Source organism: Erithacus rubecula (assembly GCF_903797595.1).
Source record: "Erithacus rubecula genome assembly, chromosome: 26".
Lineage (NCBI taxonomy): Eukaryota > Metazoa > Chordata > Aves > Passeriformes > Muscicapidae > Erithacus > Erithacus rubecula.
Window position 1 is genome coordinate 2,118,444 of NC_136678.1, and position 23,632 is coordinate 2,142,075.

The 23,632-nt window shown below is 50.3% G+C and overlaps 3 protein-coding genes across 7 annotated transcripts in view; 1 reads left to right on the plus strand and 2 right to left on the minus strand.

Moving 5' to 3' along the window:
• Positions 1 to 23,632, minus strand: part of BNIP5 (BCL2 interacting protein 5) — a 70,511-nt gene that overhangs the window by 4,588 nt on the left and 42,291 nt on the right. Inside the window, exon 2 of one of the 2 annotated variants that reach the window (XM_079327173.1) lies at positions 1,094 to 1,918. In XM_079327173.1, coding sequence (XP_079183299.1) covers positions 1,094 to 1,850 — 757 coding nt within the window. In that variant the 5' untranslated portion in view covers positions 1,851 to 1,918. Of the gene's footprint in view, positions 1 to 1,093; positions 1,985 to 23,632 lie in introns of those variants that run through there. The other variant, XM_079327172.1, reaches the window with a different exon arrangement.
• Positions 3,319 to 23,632, plus strand: part of KCTD20 (potassium channel tetramerization domain containing 20) — a 41,199-nt gene continuing 20,885 nt past the window's right edge. Inside the window, exon 1 of one of the 4 annotated variants that reach the window (XM_079327167.1) lies at positions 3,319 to 3,324. Coding sequence is in view for 1 of the 4 variants with exons in the window: in XM_079327168.1 (XP_079183294.1) it covers positions 20,955 to 20,959 (5 nt within the window). In the remaining 3 variants the exon portion in view is untranslated. Of the gene's footprint in view, positions 3,325 to 13,621; positions 13,745 to 18,098; positions 18,160 to 20,850; positions 20,960 to 23,632 lie in introns of those variants that run through there. The other 3 variants (XM_079327169.1, XM_079327170.1, XM_079327168.1) reach the window with 3 other exon arrangements.
• Positions 6,938 to 12,585, minus strand: ETV7 (ETS variant transcription factor 7). The gene is made up of 8 exons (XM_079327165.1): positions 12,031 to 12,585; positions 10,220 to 10,337; positions 9,786 to 9,950; positions 9,463 to 9,570; positions 8,998 to 9,186; positions 8,585 to 8,727; positions 8,166 to 8,266; positions 6,938 to 7,877 (listed from the first exon to the last, which is right to left on the minus strand). The coding sequence occupies exons 1-8, from the start codon at positions 12,490 to 12,492 to the stop codon at positions 7,766 to 7,768; spliced, it is 1,398 nt and encodes a 465-aa protein (XP_079183291.1). The 5' UTR covers positions 12,493 to 12,585; the 3' UTR covers positions 6,938 to 7,765.

Genomic DNA, 23,632 nt, shown 5'->3' on the forward strand with positions numbered 1-23,632 from the left:
CCTCCAGAACCCACCCCAGCCCCTCAAAACCCTGGGAGGGGTTAGAAACCAGCACTAAACAGGGTGGCTTTCCCCAGGAAACCCAGCAGGGCTGGGGCAGGGCTGGGGCAAGGCTGGGGGTCCCACCTGGCAGGGCTGGGGCAGGATTTGGGGGTCCTGGGATGGGTCAGGATTAGGGGGTCCTGGGCTAGGTCAGGATTAGAGAGTCTCACTGTGTTTGGGCAGGATTAGGGGTTCCCACCTAGCTGGGACTAATTTTTACCCAAATTTTCCCCATTTTTTCCCCCAATTTTTTTCCAAATTTTCCCCAATTTCTCCCCAATTTTTCCCCAATTTCCCCCATATTTCCCCCGAATTTTCCCATTGTATTCCAAATTTTCCCCCAAATTTTTCCCAGTTTTTCCCTGGGTCAGGATTAGGGGGTCCCACCCAGGCTGGGTCAGGATTAGAGTGTCCTGTTCTGGGTCAGTATTTTGGGGTCCTGTACTGGGTCAGTATTTTGGCCCTGTTCGGGCAGTATTTTGGGTCCCACCTGGCTGGGTCAGGATTTGGGGCTCCTGTTCTGGGCAGTATTTTGGGGTCCTGTTCTGGGTCAGTATTTTGGGGTCCTGTTCTGGGTCAGTATTTTGGCCCCTGTTCTGGGCAGGATTTTGGGTCCCACCTGGCTGGGTCAGTATTTTGGGGTCCTGTTCTAGATCAGTATTTTGGGGTCCTGTTCTGGGCAAGATCTGGGGGTCCTGTTCTGGGTCAGGATTTGGGACTCCTGCTCTGGGCAGGATTTTGGGTCCCACCTGGCTGGGCAGTATTTTGGCCCCTGTTCGGTCAGTATTTTGGGGTCCTGTTCTGGGTCAGTATTTTGGGGTCCTGCTCTGGGCAGGATTTTGGCTCCTGTTCTGGGTCAGGATTAGGGGGTCCTGCTCTGGTCAGTATTTTGGGTCCCACCTGTCTGGGTCAGTATTTTGGCCCCTGTTCGGTCAGTATTTTGGGGTCCTGCTCTGGGCAGGATTTTGGCTCCTGTTCTGGGTCAGGATTAGGGGGTCCTGTTCTGGGTCAGTATTTTGGCCCCTGCTCTGGTCAGTATTTTGGGTCCCACCTGGCTGTGCCGGGGCCAGCACGTGCCGCAGGGGGAGGCAGCCCGGCCGTTTGCTCCTGCCCGCGGCTCCCGGCTCGCCCCGCTCCTCCTCCCCGTGTTTCTTCAGCGAGAAAACCTTCTTGAGGCTCGGCTTCTTCTTCAGGGCTCTGCCCAGCGCTGGGGACGTGCCCGACTCTCCTCTGTGCTTTTTGGTTCCTTCTGGTTTGGAGCCCTGAGGAGCTTTGACATCTTTCTCCTTTGCTTTTTCCCCTCTGTTTTCCTTCTGCTCCTCAGGGCTCTTCTTGAGGACGAGGTTTAAGAAACCTTTCAGCCAGTTTGGTTTTGAATACGAGTGCTGTGTTTTGCCCTGGGAAGAGTTTTTTGTGCTTTTCCTCTTGGCCTTCAGCCCCTCTTTAGGCCCCTCCTGGGGAGATTTGCTGTCATCACCCAAAGCCTCCTCCAGCTCTGGTGCTCTGAGTCTCTCCTCCAGGTCCTTCCTTAGGCTGGGTTTGGCACATGAGTAGGTGAGGACATCACTTTCTGACCGTGTTAGCCCATCCACTTTCCTCCCTCGGCCTCTGTCTTTCTCCAGAAAGGTTTTTTTGGCCATCAGTGAGTTTTCATGGCAGCTCAGTGAGCGCTTGACATAAATCTCCAGCACTTTCTTGGCCTCTCTCCTGTCCAGAGAGAGGATCTTGCCCAAGGGCTGCAGCCCCACATCCGACTCAGGCATCTCCTCAGCTGCAGCCCAGGTGTTGCTGTGGAGAAAAAACAACATCTTCAGTCTGGTTTTTGCCTTCCCCAGGCCACTGCACAGCTTGGTTGGGTCAGATGGCACCGTCCTCCCTGCTGGCACCCAGGGGTGCTGTGGGTGTCTGGGGTTGTTTGTGCTGCTGGTTAATGATCAGTCAGTTTTTTATGGTTCTTATCTCAGTGCTCCTCATGCCCACATGGGGTTTTACAACCACAGACTGGTGATAAAGGAACTGAAACTGTGGAGAGGGGGGAGGTGGGCTGGGCACATCCCAAAGGAGGAGCCTGATGGTCACTCAGGGGGTTTATCCAGCAAGGACAACAGCCAGACACTATCCCATTATCCCATGGCAATGTGTTCCCACACTGTGATGAAAAACAACCCCCCAGGAGCACCCAGTGAGCCACAGAACTGGGAATTTAGAGTGTTTCCCCTTAAAGTAAAACCATTGCAGCCCCTGGAGAAGCCAAGGCAAGGGGGCTCTGGCAAATGGCCTTGGTCACCTTGTGGTGACACAGCTCCTGTGTGAGCTGCCACCAGCACAGGGCTGGGAATGCAGCTCAGAGCACCAATCCCTGCCTTTCCCACCACCTTCTTCTCTACACTTACAAGAAAATTCACCCAAAGATGCTGCTATTGAAAAACCAGAGAGCCTTGATGGTGCCTCGTGCTGGTTTTACCTCCAAAACCAATTTCACCCTTCAAAGAACCAGACCCAAACCAGAATTCTCCACCCCTGAACAGCACACAGGGAACCAGCACTGAAATTTGGCATACTGGGCTGTACAAAGCACCCTGGAGTTGGGAATCAGCCTCTGCTCAGGCCCAAAGATCATCATCATCAAAACACACCCACCCCTCCTGTCCTCAACCCCCAACACCTCCTCAGGCTGCTTTTGGGATCAGAAAGTTCCCTTCATCCAAGCCAACACCAAAGCCCACCAAACACTCAATAAAAAAATCATTCCATTAAATTAAATCATGGCAAAGCCACAAACCCCATCCTACTTTGGTTGATTCCAATGCATTGACCTCAACGTTGGTTATTTGCTGGTTTGGTTTTTACCTTTCCATGGGTATTTCTGCTCCTTTGGACATAGCTCAGGATGAACTCCTGTGCCACAGGCGCTGAAGGATCTCAGCCTCCCCTGGGAGGTGCCTTTATACACCCAAGCTGGCTGAGTTAAGTCCTATTTTTAGCAGCCATTCAGGTAAGAGCAGCCAAGGCTTCCCCACTATCAGCAGCCTCGTGGTGGAGATCAATGGGTGTGAGTTTCACTGGAGGTGAAAACTATTTCCTTATGGCAAGCAGCAGCAAAACAACATGAAATCACCTGTCAGCTGCTGTAAGCACTGCCCTTTGAGACCTGCTATCTCAGGCAGCTGTTTGGCTTTGGGTCTGGTTTGTCACTTCTCACGGGGTGTGATGCCTGCAATGGGTTGTTTCTGTCACGGGGAGTCACTTTCTGGGGTGAGTGGGGTTTCAGTGCAGGGAGCACAGTGCCCTGTTCTCATCCCTGGAGCTCCTGTGGGACCAGAGACACTCTGGGATATGACACTAGCAGGTTCTTGCATCACAGCTGGGCTGAAACATCCCTGAAACCCACCCTGGGGTCCTTCACCCTAAACCAGCTCTTCCCCAAATCCTTCCCACTCCCGCTTTTCAGGGATGGCAAATCACCCTCCAGCAGCTCTGCCCTACCCATCCCCTACAGACCGCCTCAGGGATGTGGCACGGCTGTGACACGGCTGTGACACGGCTGTGACACCAAGCTGCCTTTGTCCCCAGGCTGCGGCATCCCCCGGCAGCGCGTCCCGCTGATCCCATCGCTGCTTTGCCATCTGATGGCAAAACCCCGCACTGCAGCTCGCTTTGGGAACCCTCCCTGGAAAACCCCTCGGGAGGATTTCCTCCCCCCCGAGCAGCTGCTTTGGGCTGCAATGATGTTCAAAGTGTCTCCTGGATAAAAATTTTCTTTTCCTGATAGGGAGCTCAGCTTGCAGTCAGAACATTTCAGGAGTGTTTTATTTCTCTTTCTGTAAACTCTCCATGCTGTAATTTCCTGTGAGTGGGAGAGTTCCAGACCACATTCCTCCGTTTCTCCTGAGCCCACACGGCTGAATTAGAGTCTGGTATTGATTAGGAATTACCTGGTTCAGTTTTTCAGCACCCCATCTATTGATAAATGTGTGAGGAGCTTCCAGGCTGCTTCCCAGCTCTTCTCCACATCCTTCCACAAGCAATTTGATCCCAGGGGGTGAGGAGGAGTTTCACAATCCATTTTGTTCCATAAAACAAAAAGTCACATCCACTCTGAACTCATGGGGGTCAGTTTGGCCATCTCCAGTTTGGGGATCTTTCCATTGGAGGTTACCCAAGGCTGAGTCCAAGCACTATCCCTGCTCATGACTCAGCTGTGAGTCAGCATTGGTGTATGGCCTCTTCCAGGCACAGCTCTGTGAATCTCACACTCTTTGGGAGGTTATTCCCTGTCAATAAACATACCAACTTTCTAACTTTCATAGCTGGGGAGTTGTTTCCGCTCATCACAGCCAGAAAATGGAAGAGCCAAAGTCCAGGAAAAATCTTCATCCGAAATGTGATTCAGGATCAAAATCTTTATCCAAGCTCAGATCCTTCCTGGGATTTAGAACATGTTGAAACCTAATAGGGGAGAGGCACAAGAAAAAGATGCAGGAGACTGAGATAAACCAAAATCCCATTACCAGAGTGGGGGCAAGAGATCTGGACCCAAAATTTTCATCCCCTTTTGTTATCAGTGCTGGGAGAGAATGAGGAAGCTGGCAGGAAATGCAGTCATGGGGGGAGCACCCAGTGCTGGGGTTGGCATCTTCAGGACAGTGATGCTGGGGAGAAAAGCAGAACTAAACCCATGGGAACACAGCAGGGCACAAACAGCTTCTGTGCCAGAAATTGCTTCAGACAGGAAAAAACCAAGGGGAGGCATTCCCCTTGGAACTGCAAGGTGCAGAGGGCAGCAACAGGTTCAGAAGGCAGGGGGGAAACACTTGGATTCCTGAGGAGGACACAGGCTGAGATTGGGCACCAGGAAAAGTCTCCTCTGCAGGACAATCCCAAATGGGTGTCCAGAGGGGTTGGGAATCACCCTCTTGTGCCAAAGGCACAGCCAGCCTGATCTGGTGGAGGAGGCCACTTGTTTTATGTCAACCACAAAGGTCCCTTGGAGCCACCAACCAGCCAGGAGCCATTGACCTGGGCAGCAGAACACAGCAGCTGCAGAGCTGATCCAGGGTGGGGATGTGAAGGAGAGAACTTGAACCATGGCAGGGTGTTGAGGGGAACACCTGGACCATGGTGGGGTGTGGAGGGGAACACCTGGACCATGGTAGGGTGATGAGGGGAACACCTGGACCATGGTGGGGTGATGAGGGAACACCTGGACCATTGTGGGGTGTTGAGGGGAACACCTGGACCATTGTGGGGTGATGAGGGGAACACCTGGATCATTGTGGGGTGATGAGGGGAACACCTGGACCATGGTGGGGTGATGAGGGAACACCTGGACCATTGTGGGGTGTTGAGGGCAGCCACTGCTCCCTGCCCCAGCTAACACATGGCCTCAATGGAAACCTCTCAGCCCAGCCCTGCAGCTCCTCTGGTCCCAGAGGGTGGTGGGCAGCAACCCCAAAGCAAATCCTCTTTTCCTCCAGCCCTGGGTGTGGCTTTAGCTGCCTCCCCCAGCAGATGAGCTGTGCAATACCCTGCCCCAAACACCAGCAGATGTGGGGCTGCTGCTGTTCTCCAGGGAATGAAGCATCTGGAAACCTCTGGGAAAGACCACAGGAGACACCTGGCTGTGTTCCACAGCCCCTTAACTCCAGCCATGCTAAAGCCACCATCAGCTGTGTGCTGTCCCTCCCCACACCCCCAGAGCAGACTCCCTGGCACAAGCAGCAGTTGCTGTGTTGTTTGCTGACAGGGATGGGTTCCTGTTCCAGGAAAGCTGCAGCTTTACAGCCCTCCTGCCTCTGTTTGTCACAGGTATTTCTCCAGGAGGTGCACAAAAACTTCCTAGGAGCATGGACAAAGCTCATCATTCCAACCCATCCTTGCAAAGCTTCCCTTGGATTGTCACCCCCAGGACCCCTCTGGAGATGCTCAGGGAGGTATGAGGGGGTTGAGGGCTTTTGGCAGCTTCCCAGCCAGGAAAGGAAATCCCCAGCCAAGCCCAGAGTGATCTTTAGTCATGACAGGTAAAAGAGCTGAGGAGTGTCACTCCCTGCAAGCACAGCACAAGAGCCAGGGCCACCAACTGTCACCTGCTCCAACAAAGCAAACACACAGGTGGGAGAAGTAGAGGGATCCTCAGGAACCATCAGGAAAGTGGAATGGAAAGAGAAGATCAGGAAAAATGCACCCATGGGTGAATATCCCAGGGCACAGATGTTACAGCTCCCAAGGACAAGATCTGCTGTCCCACTCAAAGGATTTCACCCTGAGAAAGATTTGGTTTGACTCTTCCCTGGGACAAAAACCATCCATTGTGGAGGGAAGGATGAGGTTTGGGTGCCTGAGTGCACCTTCCTGCTGGGGAGCATCCCCAGCTGCAGCTTGGTGGGTGCTGGGGACCCTTTAGCCCCCTCTCTGAGCTGGGATTGTGGCCTCCCTCCCCAGCCAGGAGCTGCCCCAGGCTGTGACCTCACACTCATTTTCCCCACTGGAGCTCCTCATTTCCTTCTCCTCCACCCCTGGAATTTTCAAGCACCTCTGTCCTGCCAGTGAGCTGGTGATTTTTTCTGGAAGTGAATCTCCTCATCCAGTTTTCCAGAGATGTTTTCCTGCTGAAGCTTTGCCCTCCAGCCACCCCCAGGACCAAGACCAGTTCCAGCCCAAGGGGCTGTGGTTCCAGCTTGGCAGTGAGCAGTTTTGGTGGAATCCTCATGGTGCACCCATGAGTTTGTGCTGTGCTCACCCATCAGCTGCTGAGCAGCTCAGACTTGTGACCTCTGGGGATGAGATCTGGATGCCCCCAGGAGCTGGTTTTAAATGAGGAAAGTCTGGATTTCCCAATTTCAGACCTTCAAACAGCAAGAAGTGAGATTTTCAACCTTACAGTCACAGCATTTTATTTCCTCTGTGGAAAGCAAAGTGAAAATAGTAGTGGGTACTTTCTGTTTTCACTCACACACACTCACACACAGACACTCTGTTCACTTCAGGCATTCCTGCTTCAAAATCAAAGCAAATAATCACATATCTGACCAGGGCTGGGGTCATATTTGCTACTAACTTTGTTTCTTTCACATTATTTAATCACAAAAGTAATTTTAAAAAAAAATACCTGGAGGGAAAGGAGTTAAAGTGAATACCAGCTATGGGCAACCATGGAGCTTGGAGCTTGTGCCAGCCTGAACCAGGCAGGTATTTCAGCTCACTCCTAACCTTAATCCCAGGAGCAAGCTCAGAGGAAACTGGGATTCCAGCATGCACCATATTTGCAGTTCCAGTCCGTGTTGAAGGTGGGGACATGGCTCAGGTTCAGAGCAGGGCTCACAGCTGAGGACAGCCCTGTCTGCCAAGGCAGAGCAGCAGCTGCTCAGCTCAGCCCAGCTCTGCTCATCTCACTGGAAGAATAGAGGGAACTTTTTAACAGATTTAGACCTTAAAGACAAGCATCAACATTCCAGAGCAAAAATGTCACATTCCCTCCCAAAGGGCAGGAGAGGAACCAGCAGAAGACCAGCCCAGAGCTCCACTGTGGTTTTGGGGCTGGGGACAGCTTCTGGGTCTGTTTTGTTAATAACAGCCCAGAGATGCCCCAGCTTTAGCTCACAGCAGGTTTGGAATCCAGGCCAGCTCTGTGGCCTTGTGTCCAGGAGAGGCAAGAGGCACCAGCACTGCTCAGCAAAGCACAAGGCTCTCTGCCATGCACTGAAGTGAATCCTCCAAAGATTTACTATGGTGAAACCTCCAGTGGGTCTTCCTTCAAATCCTCATGGTCCTCGTTCTCCAGCTGCTCCAGTCTGCTGGATTTCTCATGGACAGCCTCCCCAGGAGTCTTCAAAAACCTGAAATACATTTCTGTGATGACTTTAGGGGAACATCCAAACCCAGCCCCAAAGCAGGCTGTAAATGCTAGAGCCTTTGCCCAATCCCAAAGGGGATTTGCCATCCTTGGGCTTTGCTGAGGATCCCAGGAAGCCCTGGGGTCCCAGCAGGCACAGGACAGACACAAACCCACTGGGGTATGAGCAGGGGAGGATGTTGCTGGATGCAGCAGCTGCCAACATCTGGAGCTCATCACCTTTCCATGCCCCATCCATGCATGCTGATTTCTCTGCTCTGCTTCACCTCACCTGAACAGCAGCTTCTGGCCTGGCTCCTTTTTGATGATGTTGAGTTTGTAGTAGTGTCTGAGTGCTCTGGACATCTTCTCATAGGTCATGTTCACCCTATTCTGGAAGGAGAAAAGAGTTGTGGGGTTTTGAGCAAAAGTGAGGGTCTGTGTGCAGCAGGGCCACACATGGGACACATGGGACATTTCAGGTGGTTTGGGGTCCCTAACCCAGCCTGGCTTCATGCTCTGCTTTCCAAGGGATGAGAAAATCCCTCTTTAACCACCAGGCATCTCTCACTGACCCTGCACCCCCCGTGTCCCCCTCCCCAGCCCCTGGGCCAGCAGCTCTGGGGAACAGGGGGAAAAAGAGACATGCAGAAACCCAGGGATGACAAATCCACTCTCAGGAATGACAGATTCACTCTGAATTGCCCTTACCTTGTGGTTGCCCCAGAGCTGGGCCAGCCCATTGGGGTTGACCACACGGAACACTTTGGCTTCCCTGTCCTCCCACCTGATGTAGGGCTCGTAGCGTGGGTCAGACAGGAGCTGGAACACGTATTCCCAGAGCAGCCTGCAGTCTGAGCAGGGGAACTGGTGTCACACAGCTCCCCCTGTGCTCCAGCCAGGCTGCCTCTGCAGGATTGCATGATTAGCAGCGACAGTAAATGTGAGAGGAGCCCAGAGCTCGTGCATGGCACTTCTACTGTGAGATCTCAGAGCAATTACAATTTTTCAGGTGGGGAAATGGAGGTAGGAAAGCACAGAATAGGGGAAGGGAGACAGATGGGCAGGCAGGACAAAGCACCATCTCATTTCCCCAAGGAGCAAGGCTATAAATTCATAATTACCTGCAATTTTCCCATCCACTGGGGCTGACAGGGTAGCAGGAACAGAGCAGATGGCACCTGGCCTGCAGCTACTCTCTGAGCTGTGCTGGGAGAGGTTCAGTGGCTGCCTGTGCCCCTGGAACAGGGGCTGCTCTGCACAGCCCAGCCACGAGGAAACAGCTGGGGCAGTCTCAGCACTGCAGTCTGCACCTGCAAAAAACCCATAATAAGCACCCTGTGGATCACTAGGGCAGGTCCCAGACCTTGCAAAGCCCTGAAACAGGAGGGGAGGGACAGCCCAGGGTGGTGAGCAGCCTGGGACCAGCCCAGGCAGAGGAGGAAGGTGCTGAGGAAAGCCTGGGACTTTCCTAAGGCTGGAGCAGCAGAAAGTCTGGGGGGGGGTTAGAGGAAATGCCAGATAGGATAAGGGTCAGATACAGAAGAAAAATGGAATAGGAAAATAGGAAAATTTTTCTCCCATCCTACCTTCCTCTGTGCTCCTGGCTTTCCTGAAGGGTGAGTTCAGCAAGGGGCTGCACACCAGAGCTCTTCTCTGAGTCTTAATGAACTGGAATATTTCATAAAGCACATCCCCTGCAGGGAAGGAAACTCTGCTCAGAAGATTTTGCATAATGGTCCCTCTTAGGTAACGTTGCTGAGATTCTGAACTGCACACTGTGGGGTTATTCCCCATCCCAAAGGATTTGCAGTTCAGATGGACCAGAGAAAGGAGGAGTCATCCCCATCTCCAGCACAAGCCATGGAGCCTTGTGCTGGGATGATGCTCCCAAACCCTTGCCTGGTCTGACCTGAGCTGGGAGCTCTGTGTCTGAAGTCCTCCTTGGTGAGGATGCAGAGGGCTTTGCCGTTCATCTGGAAGCTGCTCTGCTCTGCAGGCTGCAGGGAATATTCCTCCTCAGCCCAGCGCAGCCAGTGGATCACATCATCCCTGCTCCACAGGGAGGGCTGGATTCCTGAAACCAGGAGCAGCCTCTGAAACATCTCTCCATCCTAAAACTGCTGAGTGGCAGGGTGGGGCTGCTTCTCCATCACCAAAGTTCCCCTCTCTATTAAGTGCTCACGGGTCAAAAACACCACAAAGAGAGGAGATGAGCCCTGGTGAAGCCTTGTCCCCCTCACCAGCAGGGAATGGTCCCTGGGTGGGACACCATGGCTGTGCCCCCCTGTCCCACCCCATGGGAATCCTTTTGGAGCAGCATTGACCTGTTTAACCTCTACTCACTCAGTCTCCCTGGAAGCCTGAAGATCTCCCCAGAGCTGATGGGTGAGGGTCTGGCCTGGGGTGGGGATGGTGATGGCACTGCCCCCACGGGGCTGGAAGAGCTGATGGCCACTTTGCCCTGGGGAAGAGATCAGACACATCAGTGGGGGGAAATTCCCAGCTCTGGTCCTGCCTTTGCTTTGGAGATGCCTCCACCAGTATATTTCCTAACTGGTTTCTCACAGCAGTGTGGTGTGATATGGTGTCTCCAGCTCTTCCTCACACTTTTCCTCATCCCAGCCTCAGGATGAGTCCCTGGCCGCCCAGGTCAGCATTCTCCCCTCTCTTTCTTCAGCTCTTTAGCAGAGGAACCTGCCCTCACTCAGGCTCTGGGTGGGGATTTTCCATCCCTATTCCCCATGGCTGCAGGGAAGGAGAAGATGGAGCTAAGACTGACATACCCTGCAGTGCCTGTGCTGACTCCCTGGTCTGCAGGATCCTCTGATACTCAGAGGATGCTCAAGGTTTTAGGAGAGCACTTCAGTTCTTCAGAGCTGTGAAAATAAAGCTGGCAATAGTGCTTTGATTTTGTCTTGAAAACACCAGATGGAGAGGGATCTCTCTATCCATCTGGACATAAGTGGAAATGGCCATCCCCTGGTTTAGGGAGATGTAAGTTCCTCTTGCTCACTGTCCATGGAGTTCTGGCCCCTCAAGAATTACTTTTCCCCCTCAGCCAGGGCATGTGAGCCAGAAGGGAGCTCAGATCCTGCTTCCAGCCACATCTAGATCTTGAAATATTACTGGCAGCCAAGCAGATAATGTTTCCCCTTAAAAACCTATTAATGTGAATCCCAGCCATTTCTCAGCTTCACTCACTGGAAAATTAACAATTTTGCTGTCAAATGGTATTTTCTGAAGCAGTTCCCAACTCTGAGCACTTCAGGCTCAGGCAGGCTTTTACAGGTGATTTAGAGCAGCCACCCCTTGACTGAGTGTGCCTCTGAAAATGAGGAGATGGGAGTTGAACACATCTTAAATTCAAAGCTGAAGCTCCCAAATTCAGGAGAACAGGAGACAGGAGCAGTACAATCCATCACTCCAGGGAAAAAAGCTTCCCTGGGAGTTACAGCAGGAAGAAAGCAGCAGGCTGGTGAGGGGTTTTTTTTCAGCAGAAGGACAATTTGGTGGTCACTGGCTGTCACTGGGCTGGATTTAGCAAAGCAGACAGCTACATGACACTGCATGAGGAGAACATGAAGCTCCTGAGCAGACTTGGCAGCAATGCAAACTGGCTTTCAGATTCACTCTAAGCAATAAGCTATGGGGAAAATAAAAGTGAAAGAAATTAACAGTGTATTTTGTCTAGAACTATCTAAAAGTTAATTTTAATTTTCTCCCATCAGTGTGACACAAATCAGAACAAATCTGGTATTTTTCTTGCTCCTAAAGATTTTTAGGCCTTGAGATACATCCTGATTTTTATTATGTTATACTAATTCTATGTTCTTGCTTTTCTCCCTGCTTTCAGACTTTCCTGAGATGGTTTTTCTTTGCTTCAAAAGGAAATACCGTCCTTGGTGGTGTTTGAGTGGGAATGTGAGAAAAAGGGGGGTGAGAAGGATAAGGAACCCCCAGATGTGTGAGAGCAGCTTTTTGCTGAGAACCAAACGAGGGGAGCAGAGGCTCCCGGCAGCTCCGGGCTCTGTGAGGCTGTTCGGAGGTGGGGTAGGGGGTCACCCCCAGGGCATGAATTTCCAGCCCTAAGAGAGGAGGAGAAATCCCGAGGGGGGCAGGAGAAGGGAGGTGATGGCCCGGCCGGGCGCTCCTACCTGCATGGAGCCGGAGCCCGGCGCTGCCCGTGTCCGCAGCGCTCCGCTCCCGTCCCCGATCCTCGCCAAAAACGAAATCGAAACGAGCCGGAGCCCCGGAGAGCGCCGGGGGCAGCGCCGGGGACGGACCGGGCTCCCCCCGCCCCTGCCGGGACCGGCACAGCGCCGGGAAACCTCCCGGGAAACCGGCACGGGGCCGGAGCCACCCCGGGACACGGCGGGAGCGGCTCCGGTACCGGGGCTCGTCCTTTTCCTCCGCCGGGGCAGCGGGGGAGCCGGGGGAAAGGGGAGAGGCTGCGGTCCCGGAGCGACGGGAGGTGGGAGCACAGCTGGAGGTGCCCATGGTGGGAGGTGGGAGCACAGCTGGAGATGCTCACACGGGAGGTGGGAGCACAGCTGGAGATGCCCATGGTGGGAGGTGGGAGCACAGCTGGAGGTGGGAGCACAGCTGGAGATGCCCATGGTGGGAGGTGGGAGCACAGCTGGAGATGGGAGCACAGCTGGAGATGCCCATGGTGGGAGGTGGGAGCACAGCTGGAGGTGGGAGCACAGCTGGAGGTGCCCACCTGACCCCGCACACCCGCTATGATGTGACACACACACGTTGTGGGGTTCTATCGGTAACCGGGAGGGGTTTGGATGGGACTGGGAAAGACAAAAGGTACACTTTTAGGAACAAAAGCGGCACTGGAAGGGGACTGGGAGTGACTGGGGGGGGTAATGGGATAGACTGGGATGAGATGGATTGACTGGAATAGACTTGGAGGGCACTGTGATAGACTGGGATGAGCTGGGAGTGACTGGGATGGGCTTGGAGGGGATTGAATGGGATTTGTGAGGAATTGAACAGGACAGGAAGGACTGTGAGGTAATTTTAGGGACTGAAAGGGCACCAGGAGTGAACTGTTAAGGCACTGGGATAGAATGGGAGGCGCTAGGACAGGGTTGGATGGGAGTGGGAGAGACAAGAAGAATACTTTAGGAACAAAAAGGGGCACTAGAAGTGCTCTGGGAACCATTCGAGGTAACTGCCATAGACTGGGATATACGGGGATGAACTGGGAGGGGACTGGGATAGGCTTGGAAGAGACTGGGCTGGACCGGAAGACACTATTAGTGTCTTCTATTAGGGACTATTAGGGACAAAAAGGGGATGCGAGAGGAGACTGGGCTGGACTGGGAGGAGATTGGACTGAACTGGGCTGGACTGGGATTGCACTGGGCTGGATTGGGAGTGGACTGGGCGGGACTGGGAGGGCACTGGGCTGGATTGGGCGGGACTGGGCTGGGCTGGGAGGGCACTGGGCTGGATTGGGAGTGGATTGAGCGGGACTGGGAGGGCACTGGGCTGGATTGGGAGTGGACTGAGCGGGACTGGGAGGGCACTGGGCTGGACTGGGAGTGGACTGAGCGGGACTGGGAGGGCACTGGGCTGGATTGGGAGTGGACTGAGCGGGACTGGGAGGGCACTGGGCGGGACTGGGAGGAGATTGGACTGGACTGGGCTGGACTGGGCTGGACTGGGCGGGCTCCGCTCCCCGCGCGCACATACCCCTCATGTCCCGCCCCCTCACGCTCTCTCTCTTTCTATTGGTCAACTGAAGATGGCAATCACAGATCTGGGCCAATCAGATTGTTGCATTTGCGGTGGGCGGGGCTAAGGCGCGGGGCCCCGCCCAGCGCCGCCTGAGGGAGCGGCCGCGGCGGGTGCGCGGTGAGTGCGGCCTCGGAGGGCGGGGGGGAACCCGGGACCCTGCGGGGCTTTGGGGGCTCCTTCCCGCTCTCCTCGGAGCCTCGGGGGTTCTTCTCCGTCCTCTCTATCCTTTGAGGGCTGTTACGGGCCTGGGGGCGCCCGCAGTGTCCGGAAAGGGGGGGTTGGGGGGGCTTTCCTGGCCCAGCGGGCGTAGAGGAGGGTGCAGGGCCCAGAGGGGCCTGGGGGTCACAGGAAACGTGGGGGAGGGGGCGGAGGGGCTCCTGGTGGTCACAGGGGGCTCCGTTGTTGTGAATGGACTTTGGAGGGGGCTTGGGGCGTGTCTGGGGGTCACAGATAAGGATCAGGGGGCTGGGGGCTGTCTGGGGGTCACAGATAAGGATCAGGGGGCTGGGGGGTATCTGGGGTCACAGAGGATGTGCTGCTGTGGGGCTGAGGGAGTCTGTGGGGTCCCAGGGCTCTGTTGTTGTGAATGCTCTTTGGGGGCTCCTCTGAGTGTGTTTGGGAGCAGCAGCTTGTGTGCATTGATGGGCAGCATCTGTGGAGGTGCTGCTGCCTCTTTAGTGTTTATTTGTAAAGGGGATCTTTGGGGTGTCTCCTGCACTGTTATCCCTGGGTTAGCACTGCATCCTTGTCCCTGACATGGTCACACCTTCCTGGGCTGTTTCACATTTCCCAGTGCCCTGTGGAGAGGCTGCTGCTGTGCCCACCACCCCCAGAATGGGGCCAGCCTCCCCATGGGGTGCTGCTTGGTCACACACCACCCTCCTACACCTCTCTGGGGCTGTAGGCTGGTGCAGTGTTAGTCTTAAACAGGTTTTTAGGCTTGAGTTAACCTTCCTTTTCTTCCCTCCTTTCTGGCCCCACCGTGCTTTGAAAGGAGCAGGAGTTTCTAAGGGGTTTTCCCCTAAATGGGTGGGTGAGTGAGACCTCTGCTCATAGGCATATTGTTGTGTCAGCTGTGATCCTGCCTGGCTGTACTGTCATCTCAGTGACCTGAGGCTCTTCAGGGAAGGGAGGATAATAACACAAACAGTCTTGGGTATGAGGTTTAATAAGAGCAAGGTCCAGGTGCTGCATCAGGGTCAATCCAGGCTGGGAGTGAAGAGCTGGAGAACAGCCCTGGGAGAAGGACTTGGCCATGAGTTGCTCTGGTCACGTGTGTTGGACTCAGAACCCCCAGAGCCCTGGGCTGAGGGAGGATTCTCCCCCTCTGCCCTGCTCAGGTGAGACCCCACCTGCAGAGCTGCCTGCAACCCTGGGGTCCAGCACAGGAGGGGCATGAAGTGCTGGAAGAGACCACCAAGATGATCAGAGGGATGGAGCAGCTCTGCTGTGAGGAAAGGCTGAGATTTGGCATAGCTCAGGATGAAAAAGAGAAGGTTTGGTGTGACTTTATTGTGGCCTTCCAGGAGCTGAAGGGAGCCTGCAGAAGGATGGAGGGAAGCTGTTTTCAAGACAAGAAAATAGAAGGGAGAAGGGCTTCACCCTGACAGTAGATTTGGGTGGGATATTAGGAAGAAGTTCTTTCCTGTGAGGGTGGGGAGGCCCTGGCACAGGGTGCCCAGAGCAGCTGTGGCTGCTCCATTGCTGCAAGTGTCCCAGGGCAGGTTGGACAGGGCTTGGAGCAGCCTGGGATAGTGGGAGGTGTCCCTGCCCATGGCAGGGGTGGAACAGCATCAGCTTTAAGGCCTCTTCCCACCCAAACCATCCTGTAAACCTGGGAGGTTGAGAACCTCTGTAAGGGAGAACATTTTGAATAGTTTTGCCAGGGGTGGTTCAACCCAAATCGTGTTGTAGCTGTAGATTGTGGCTTTAAGGCAGAAGGTTCCCCTGTGGTCCCTGTGAGAGCTCTGTCCTCACCTCTGCCCCAGTCCTTCCTGCTGCCATCAGCAGCAGTCACAAACAGCTCCTTGGAAGGAAGCTGTGTCTGGGAATCCAGGGGAAGGCTGAGCTTCCCCTGCTCACCTGTGTCCTTGTTTACCCTGAGCAGGGGCTGTGAGGCTGCACTGCTCACAGTCACCTGCCTTTGAGGGTTATAAATACCTCCCTGCTCACTTCTCAGAAGTGTTTTCAGTGATCTGAGCATCAAAACAGTGAATTACTGGGGTCAGGAACTGTGGGTTAGTGTGCAGCCAAAGCTGCTTGTGAGAGTTATTATCCTCCAGACTGAAATTCCATGTGCCTTTATTATTATTATTATTCTGTTTAGGAAAGCAGTCACCTTTTGCTAAAATAAATACACTGTTTATAGCATAACTCTGTATTTACATCACTAACAAATGCTCTTCTGCAAAGCAGCCTGTACAGCAGCTGTCTTTATTTTCCATAATAACATCCGTGTTCTGGGATTACAGCTGAAATGTAACAGTTTATGTAAACCAAATGAAGTGTTCAGACAATTGTGTCTAGACTAATTTCAGCTTATCTTAAAGCAGTTAAGGTCAGGTTCAAGTAAGTTCTGCTGTCATGAAAATAAGTGTGTGCTGATTTATTAGGGTTCATTTCAAGACAGACTAATTTGCAGCACGTGAAATGCTTTTTAATATCTTTTGATGCTGTCTTCTGCTGCCAGAATTAAAGGGGATGAGTTTTGTGTTTGATTTGGGCTTTAAAGGAGTGATCTTTCTAGTAAGAGTTCATTACATCGTCTTTTGGGGCAGCTTTCTGTTTTGTAGTTTCTCTGTATAAATGAGTGAAGTTCAATGAGCTCAGTCAAGCTGCAGGGGCAGCTGGAAGAAGCTGTAGATGAAAAAACAAACTGATTATTTCTATCCTTCTTAACAGTGGTGAGAATCAAGTAGCAAAATCGTTTGAGCTGTTTGATGTAAAATGCATGTACCTACAGGCAGACAAAGGGAATATGGGGTTGTTTATTTTCTGGGAAGGTTTTTGAGCCAGTTCTTGGAGTGGCAGATAAGATAGTAATTCCAGAATCTCATCACTGGTTGTGCTAATATGGATTTAAGGTCCATGGAAGGCTGTTGGATGTGTGTAGTATAAAATCAAAGTTACACTTTGTTTTCCTGTGCTCCAGAGGTGGCCTTAGCTGAGCTCTGCACACCAGTAATTGATATTTGCATCCCCAAAGTATTTTTAACCATCAGACTTGAGAAACTCTCTTCCTTCAACTGATTTGATCATAGATGTGATCTTACTCAGTCTCTTTGAAGTCCCTTCATGTTCTGGCATGCTCAGTCCTGCCTTCTCAGAATCCAGGAGGTTTCATAACCACTTGCTTGGAGTTTTCTATTCAGGACTTTGTAACATTTTGTGTATGGTGACAGTCTGTCTTTACAGGTCATGAGAAGTAAGAATCATCATCTCATTTTATTAGTTGATGTTTTCAGCCCTGAGTTTGGGCAATGGCAGGATGAGTTTGTCACTCACCTCATCTTGAACTTGTTCCATGTGCCCATGACAGGCAGCCAAGTGTTCAGTTCACAGTGTAGCAGTGCAGTCAGGAGAATCAAAGTATAATATTGTTTAAAAGTGTTGCTATTAATTCTACTTAAACACCTGAAAACCCATAAGCAGAAAACTTGGGTGTAGAGAAAAGTAAATAACATTTCACCCTGAGTAATGAATTTGCTGTAAGGCTCCAGTGCTGTGGTTAACAACACCTTTGTCCCTTTTTGCCAAAAGCTGTCATCACCATTGGCCAGGCAGTGGGACTGGATTCATAATTGCATCACAGAGCTGCAGAGTCTGTTTGGAAAGTCAGTGCAGGATGAGAGGCCAACCCATCCAAATAACTCCAAATAATCCAGAGCCTTGCAGCACTCCTGGAACACCTGTGTGCTCTTTCTTGGTGCCTGTGCTTGCCAAAGCCACTGCTGGGAACTCTCCCTCCTTCTAGAAACTCAAATCCTGCCTAATAAATGCAAATTGATTCTCCTGAAAGCTTCAGCTTGGGATGGACTCTGGAGCTGCTGTGTTCTGCTGGCAGATCCCAGAGGACTGTGTGGATAATGAGTTCTTTCTTGACAAGAAAAATGCTGAGTTGGTGCCTGCTGATAAAGGTCACTTGAGCTGTCTAAAGGATATCCTGATTTTTAAATGAGTTTCTAATAAAAAGTGAATTTAGCCAGAGGATCAGTGGCTAATTTACTGGCTAATTTAACTCACATCCAGACAAGCAGCACCATAAACACCTTTTCTGTGGGGGAAGATGTGAAAGGCTGGGAAGCCATCAGCATTTTTTTCTTCACTTTCTTCATAAATAGCATAACCAGAGCTAAGGTAAAATTTAGAAATTACCAATCTGGTGTCATTAACATTTTTGTAAAAACAGTTTGATTGCAGTATCTGGTTTTTGGCCAGGCTGCTGATGAAAGCCACTCTGATTTCAGGTGTCTGATCCCTGTGTCCCTCCAGTTCCACCATGACAGTTGGGTAGCTGCACCATCTTTGCCAAGGTTGGTACAATTTTGGGTGTCTGGCTTTTGGATGGCCTTGCCATGTGCATTGTTCACTGCACAGCCTCCCTGTTCTGAGCCATGTCACTGCAGAGCAGCTGGGACTGGTACTGCAGGTAGTGGGGAAGGGATGTTTTTGGGAGTGTTACAGGACAATAATTACAGGTACTGAAGTAGCTGAAATCCTGGGAGCTGCTGTCCCTGTGTTATTCCATCCATTTTCACAACCATTTCTCCTCCTGTGTCTTGCTCCAGTTCTAATTTGCAGTCACAATGTGTCCTCCAGCCTCAGCAGAGACTTCAGACTGGCCCCTGTGGGCTTTGGATTCACTTTTTGAAGTACAAAAGAGGAGTAAGGACTTTTGAAGGGCAGCTGGTCCAGCACAAGCCTGAAATTGAGAGGGAAAATCAATGTCTGTTAATCTCAGAAGCAGCATTGAACATGAACATTGAACATTCAGCCATTTCTTCTGCAACTCATGGTTGGTTTTTTGTTGCCCTCAGAACAACCTCAAATGTGTTATGTGCAGCTATTAAAAAGAGTGTTAATCCATGGATTGCTCCTGGGAGCAGGAATGTTCAGCCATTGCTTTGGTTTGCTACTGAACACACAAAATATAGAAATACCCTTGTGAACTATAAAATGTAACAGTCATATGTATCCCACTGTCAGAGTGACTGAGAATTACTCAGTTTTTTAACAAGCTGCCTGAAATTCAATACAGAAATAGCCAAAAGAAGCAATAAAAAAGAGGTGATGGAAAATGATCTAAAGATAGAGAAATGAGAGTACAGCTCTGTGTCAGGTCTGCCTCTGCAGTTGGTGGACAAACAGTCTAGATTAGGATGTATTAGTCAGTCTTGCTTTCAGTGTGTGTTCCAAGAACTGGGAAATGAATGCATTTCCCAACCAGCTCCCATAAAACTCTGCTACGTCCCTGACCTGTGTTGGGTGTCAGAGTTGAGTCCATTGAATCAGGAAATTTTCAGAAGGAAGCTTGGCAGCCATAAAAACAGGAGAAATGACCCTTGTGACAGCAGTGAGAAGTGCTGTGTAACAGTTAATGATTGCTGCTGCCACGTGGTTTGTATGCAAAGTTTGGCTACGTAGCTTTGCAAAACAGATGAGGAAGATGTAAATAACAAAGCCATGTTTCATAAAAGAGGGGTTTTCAATAAATGTAATTGCTGGAAAACAGCTGAGTTCCTTGGAGCCAGCCCTGGTGCTTGCCCTGCTGGGACAGCAGCTGGTCACGTTTCTTATGGGCCCACGTGATGCCTCTGGATGTTCTGGAAACTGGCAGGATTAAACATCTGCCCCAGTTGGAGTGATATGCTCAGTTTAATAACCATTCACATTATTGTTCTCCAAGTGGTGCCTGTTTTATAACTGAATGACTGCTCAGGTTATTGTGGTAAATTTGGATAAATTGGAGTGAGAGGTCCACAAGAGATGTGAGTAGGGAAAAGGCAGGAGAGGAACTGATGGCAGCAGCAGCAGAGTTTCTGGATGGGCTGGAGATGAGCAGGGTGGATTTCCCAAATCCCTCAGTTCATGTGCACAGTATCATCTGCTAGTTCAACATGACTGGATCAAACAACAGAGAAAAACAGAATAAGGAAGCTTTAACCTCTGTGAAAGTGAGCTCATTTCTTCTTCCTCTGGGCAAGTGGATTAAAAATCGTGGTGTTACATAATCTCTACCCACAGAAAAGCTTCCATCTGTCTGGAATGTTATCTGCTGTGGCAGTTGGTGTTTGTGAATGAGTTCCCTAATCCATTGACAGAAATGTTGCAGCAGGCACTTGCAGATTTCCCTGTAGACTAATGCTTGCTGAGAAGCCCTTGGTCAGTTGTCAGGGGCTGATACAGCCTCAGGAGATGGACATGTACATAGCAAAGGCCTTTAAATTGGTAAGGGTTTTGGCAAAAAATTACTGTGTTGGGAAAGGAATCCAAGTAAGAAAAGAAATAGAAATTATTAAAATATCAGGTTTTTACTTGCTGTTAAAATTTGATTTCTTAAATCCATGGAGTTTCTCTCATATATATGAGCACAACTTGGCCTTTTTCTGTAGGATCTAATTTTTCTTTTTCCTTTCAGACTGACCAAGTTACAAATATGAAAAATCATAAGATTATTCAGTCATATGCAAATCAGATGATTCAGGTACATTTGAGAAGTGGTTCAGCTTTAATGTAAAGCACATAAAGACCATAAGGTTTTGCTGAGATCCATCCTAAGCATGTGTAAACTAGCTAATGTTTGAGGCACTTGGGACAAGCAGGTTTTAGCTTTTATCTAAATGCTGCTGCTCTCTGGGCTCAGCTGTGCTGCCCTGTGATCCCAAAGCTCCCTTTGAGTGCAGTCAGAGGCATTGATTGGGATGCTGCACTAATGGAGAACAATATTGATCCTGAGCATTTCTTGGAGCTTTCTCATTGCCAGCACTCCCTGCTGTTCCACATCCACTCGTGGGGCTGGAGCATGAGTGGCCCTGAGCAGCTCAGGCTGGGGGTGAGATGTGCTGGCTGGGGGGGGCAGGGCCTGGGACAGCTCTGTCCTTCTCCCCATGTCCTGGGGGTCCCTCCCAGGGCTGAGCAAGGTGGCTCTCAGGGAGATCAGTGAGTGTGACTGATGCAAGGAGCTGTGCCCACGTGCAGCTTTGCTGTCAGGCCCTAGGGTGATAAACAGCTGGGTTACAGGAGGTCAGCTGGGAATGCTCTGCACAAGATACTGAAGTGAAACCAGTCTAAAGATTTCTGTTACCTGGTGCTGGCCAAGCAAGGGGAAATGAGGTTTGTTTATTGATAATTATAAAGCTGTGGGGAGCTTTGTGCATTAGCACTGTGCTATATTTAAATGGTGTCCTGTCTGTCACATGTCCCTATTACAAAATATTCTTTGCCAAGATCATGGGTCTCTCCTTTTTAATGATGGTTTGAAGATGAATTTTTTTCAGAAAATTGGTTAATATGCCATAGCTGTGGTAGTTCTATGTGTCTTGACTTTGTGCTGTTAAGTCATTCCAAGAGCATTTTAAAGGTGTTATGAACAGCTATGGGAAATGCCACTTCACCACTTGGAGAGTGGAATGATTGCATTTCTGAGAGATGAAACAATTCTTAATGCAGAAAATAGAGTGTTCTCCAGCCTCTCACCCTGTGTGCTGCAGACACTTACTTCTGTCTTTAATTAGAAGACTGTCACAGCTGAAGTAAAAATAACTCAAAACAAAACCTCCTGTGAACCAGGCTGAGAGCCATGAGCCTTAAAGGCTTTATCTCTGGAGCACTCCAGCCCCTCATGGCACACAGGGCTGAGAAAATGTTCCCTGCTGGGAGAGCTGCTCCAGGTTTAGCAGCAAGAGGTGATTGATGTCCTGTGTCTTCAGCCAGGCTGACAAAATCCACCTCATTTCATGCAGGCCATGCCATGAGTTCTAAAATGTCACAGGGTGATCACCTCTGGTCAGGGTGGAGTTGAAGTGCTCAGGTTGGTGGGAGCTGCTTTTGGGACATTTATAGACCCTTTAATCAGCAGGCTCTGCAGGAAAACCTGTCTTCTTGTTAAGGATTTATTCAAATCACACATAAGCTCTACTGCTGGAAGATGTTAATTATTTTGAGAATCTCTTGGATTATTCAGAAGAGTGAATATGCCTCACAAGGACAGGCTTTGAAGATCATTTCCTTGAAATAAGTAACTTTTTAAAAGTCCTGGTATTTCTTTTGCATGTTATCTTTGAGACAGACACAAAACCAGCTAGAGTTTTGGCTAGAATATTGCTGTGTTCTTGCTTGTCAGGGTAAAAACAAGCCAGAGAGGTCTGTTCTGGAGTGCACTTCAATTTTAGAACTTTCCCCTTTCAAGAGTGACCTTATCCAGTGCCCAAATGGAGCAGCATGAACACCTCATTATGTGTGTTGAAATAGCCATTTTCTCTGCTTTTTCAATTTTTTTTTTTTTTTGTGGTATTTTCCTTTTTTACTCCCTCAAAATCCAGTTCCAGTTCCTGACTAATTTTGCTGTAATGCAGCACTAGCCAAATATTTTTGTAGAAGAATTATTAGTCATAGAAGAAAGAATGTAATAGAATATTCTTAGAAAGTGTTATAACTATGCTTGACATGTAAAATATTTACCCAGGCATGTAAACAAAGAGAGGTGTCTTGCCAATGTCCCCTTGTAAACCTTGGCTGGTTTGAAATCATGAAGTGTTTTTCAGTTCTTGAAAATAAGGTATCAGGTTCTGTGCTGACATGAATTGCCAGAGTGCTAATGGTTGGCCTCACCTAGATGAAATTGTAGCCCCTGCTCTTGCCTTCCTCAAAATAAACCAGGAGGTGTTTTCCAAAGAGCTGGAATTGTGCTAAATAAAACTCCTGTGTTTATTTTGGTTTCAGATTACTCACTACTACTTACAGTTACTAATGCAGCTGCACCGTGGAAGGAGCCTTATGTTTGTTTTGCTTTTTGTTATTGTATCTTAATGAGCATTAAACCACGTGTCAGATTCTGAGAACTCTGGGACAACACTGTTAATGTTCCCTTTGTGCCCTTCCTTAGGCAAGTTCAGCTGTGGCTTTATCAGAAGAGGCTCCCAGCAGGTGTTGTGGTGAGATAGGGCAGTGCCCCTGGGGGTGGCAGATAGTGACCCCCTGAAGCATCCCAGACCTGGGCAGGATCCCCAGTGCTGCCTTTGCCTGCTTCTGCCCTTCCACCATGAAGAAGAAACCATGAAGAAGAAAGAAGATGAACCCTGACTGACAGAGAAACCACCCAAAATCCTCCATCTTGCCCGTACCTGTAATATAAAAACGTCACATTTAAAATCCTTCATCAGCTGAAAACACACACTTCTATTTAACTATCCATGATTTTCACCCCATCACTCAAATTTGGAAGCTTCTCCAAGGCCTCAGGTCAAATCATTGCTCTCCAAGAGGTCAGTGCCTGACAGCACAGAAAGCTCAAAAAACCCCAAATTTGTGGGATCCACACAAACTGCTGCAGGACCTGGAGGCTGAACCTCTTTCTCAACAGTTCCTTGCAGATTTACCTGCATGCCATTGCAGCTTTCTTGGGTTTGCTTGGAGTTTTGTCATTGTTATTCTTTTGAAACCTCCTGTAACTGCATCCAACTTTCAAAAAATGTGCCACCTATTGTTAGTTTGCCGAGCTGCTGCCTGTAATTGGTTAGAAATGAATGGCAGTTGGGCTTGTGGCAGATGAGCTGGGAATGAGTGAGCACTTCCCTGTTGGGATCCCCTCCAGGGAAGGAAGGTGGAGTTAGGAGCTGCTCACAGCCTTTCTAAAATAAGAGTCAGGTGCTTTTTGCCGTGGGTGGAATGTCAAGATAATTTTTTTGTAGCAAACCAAAAAGCTCTGTAAATGAGGAGAGGAATTTTTGGTTTAGGATGTTGTCTCTGCTGAATTTTTAATTTTTTACTTAATTGAAATTTATGTTG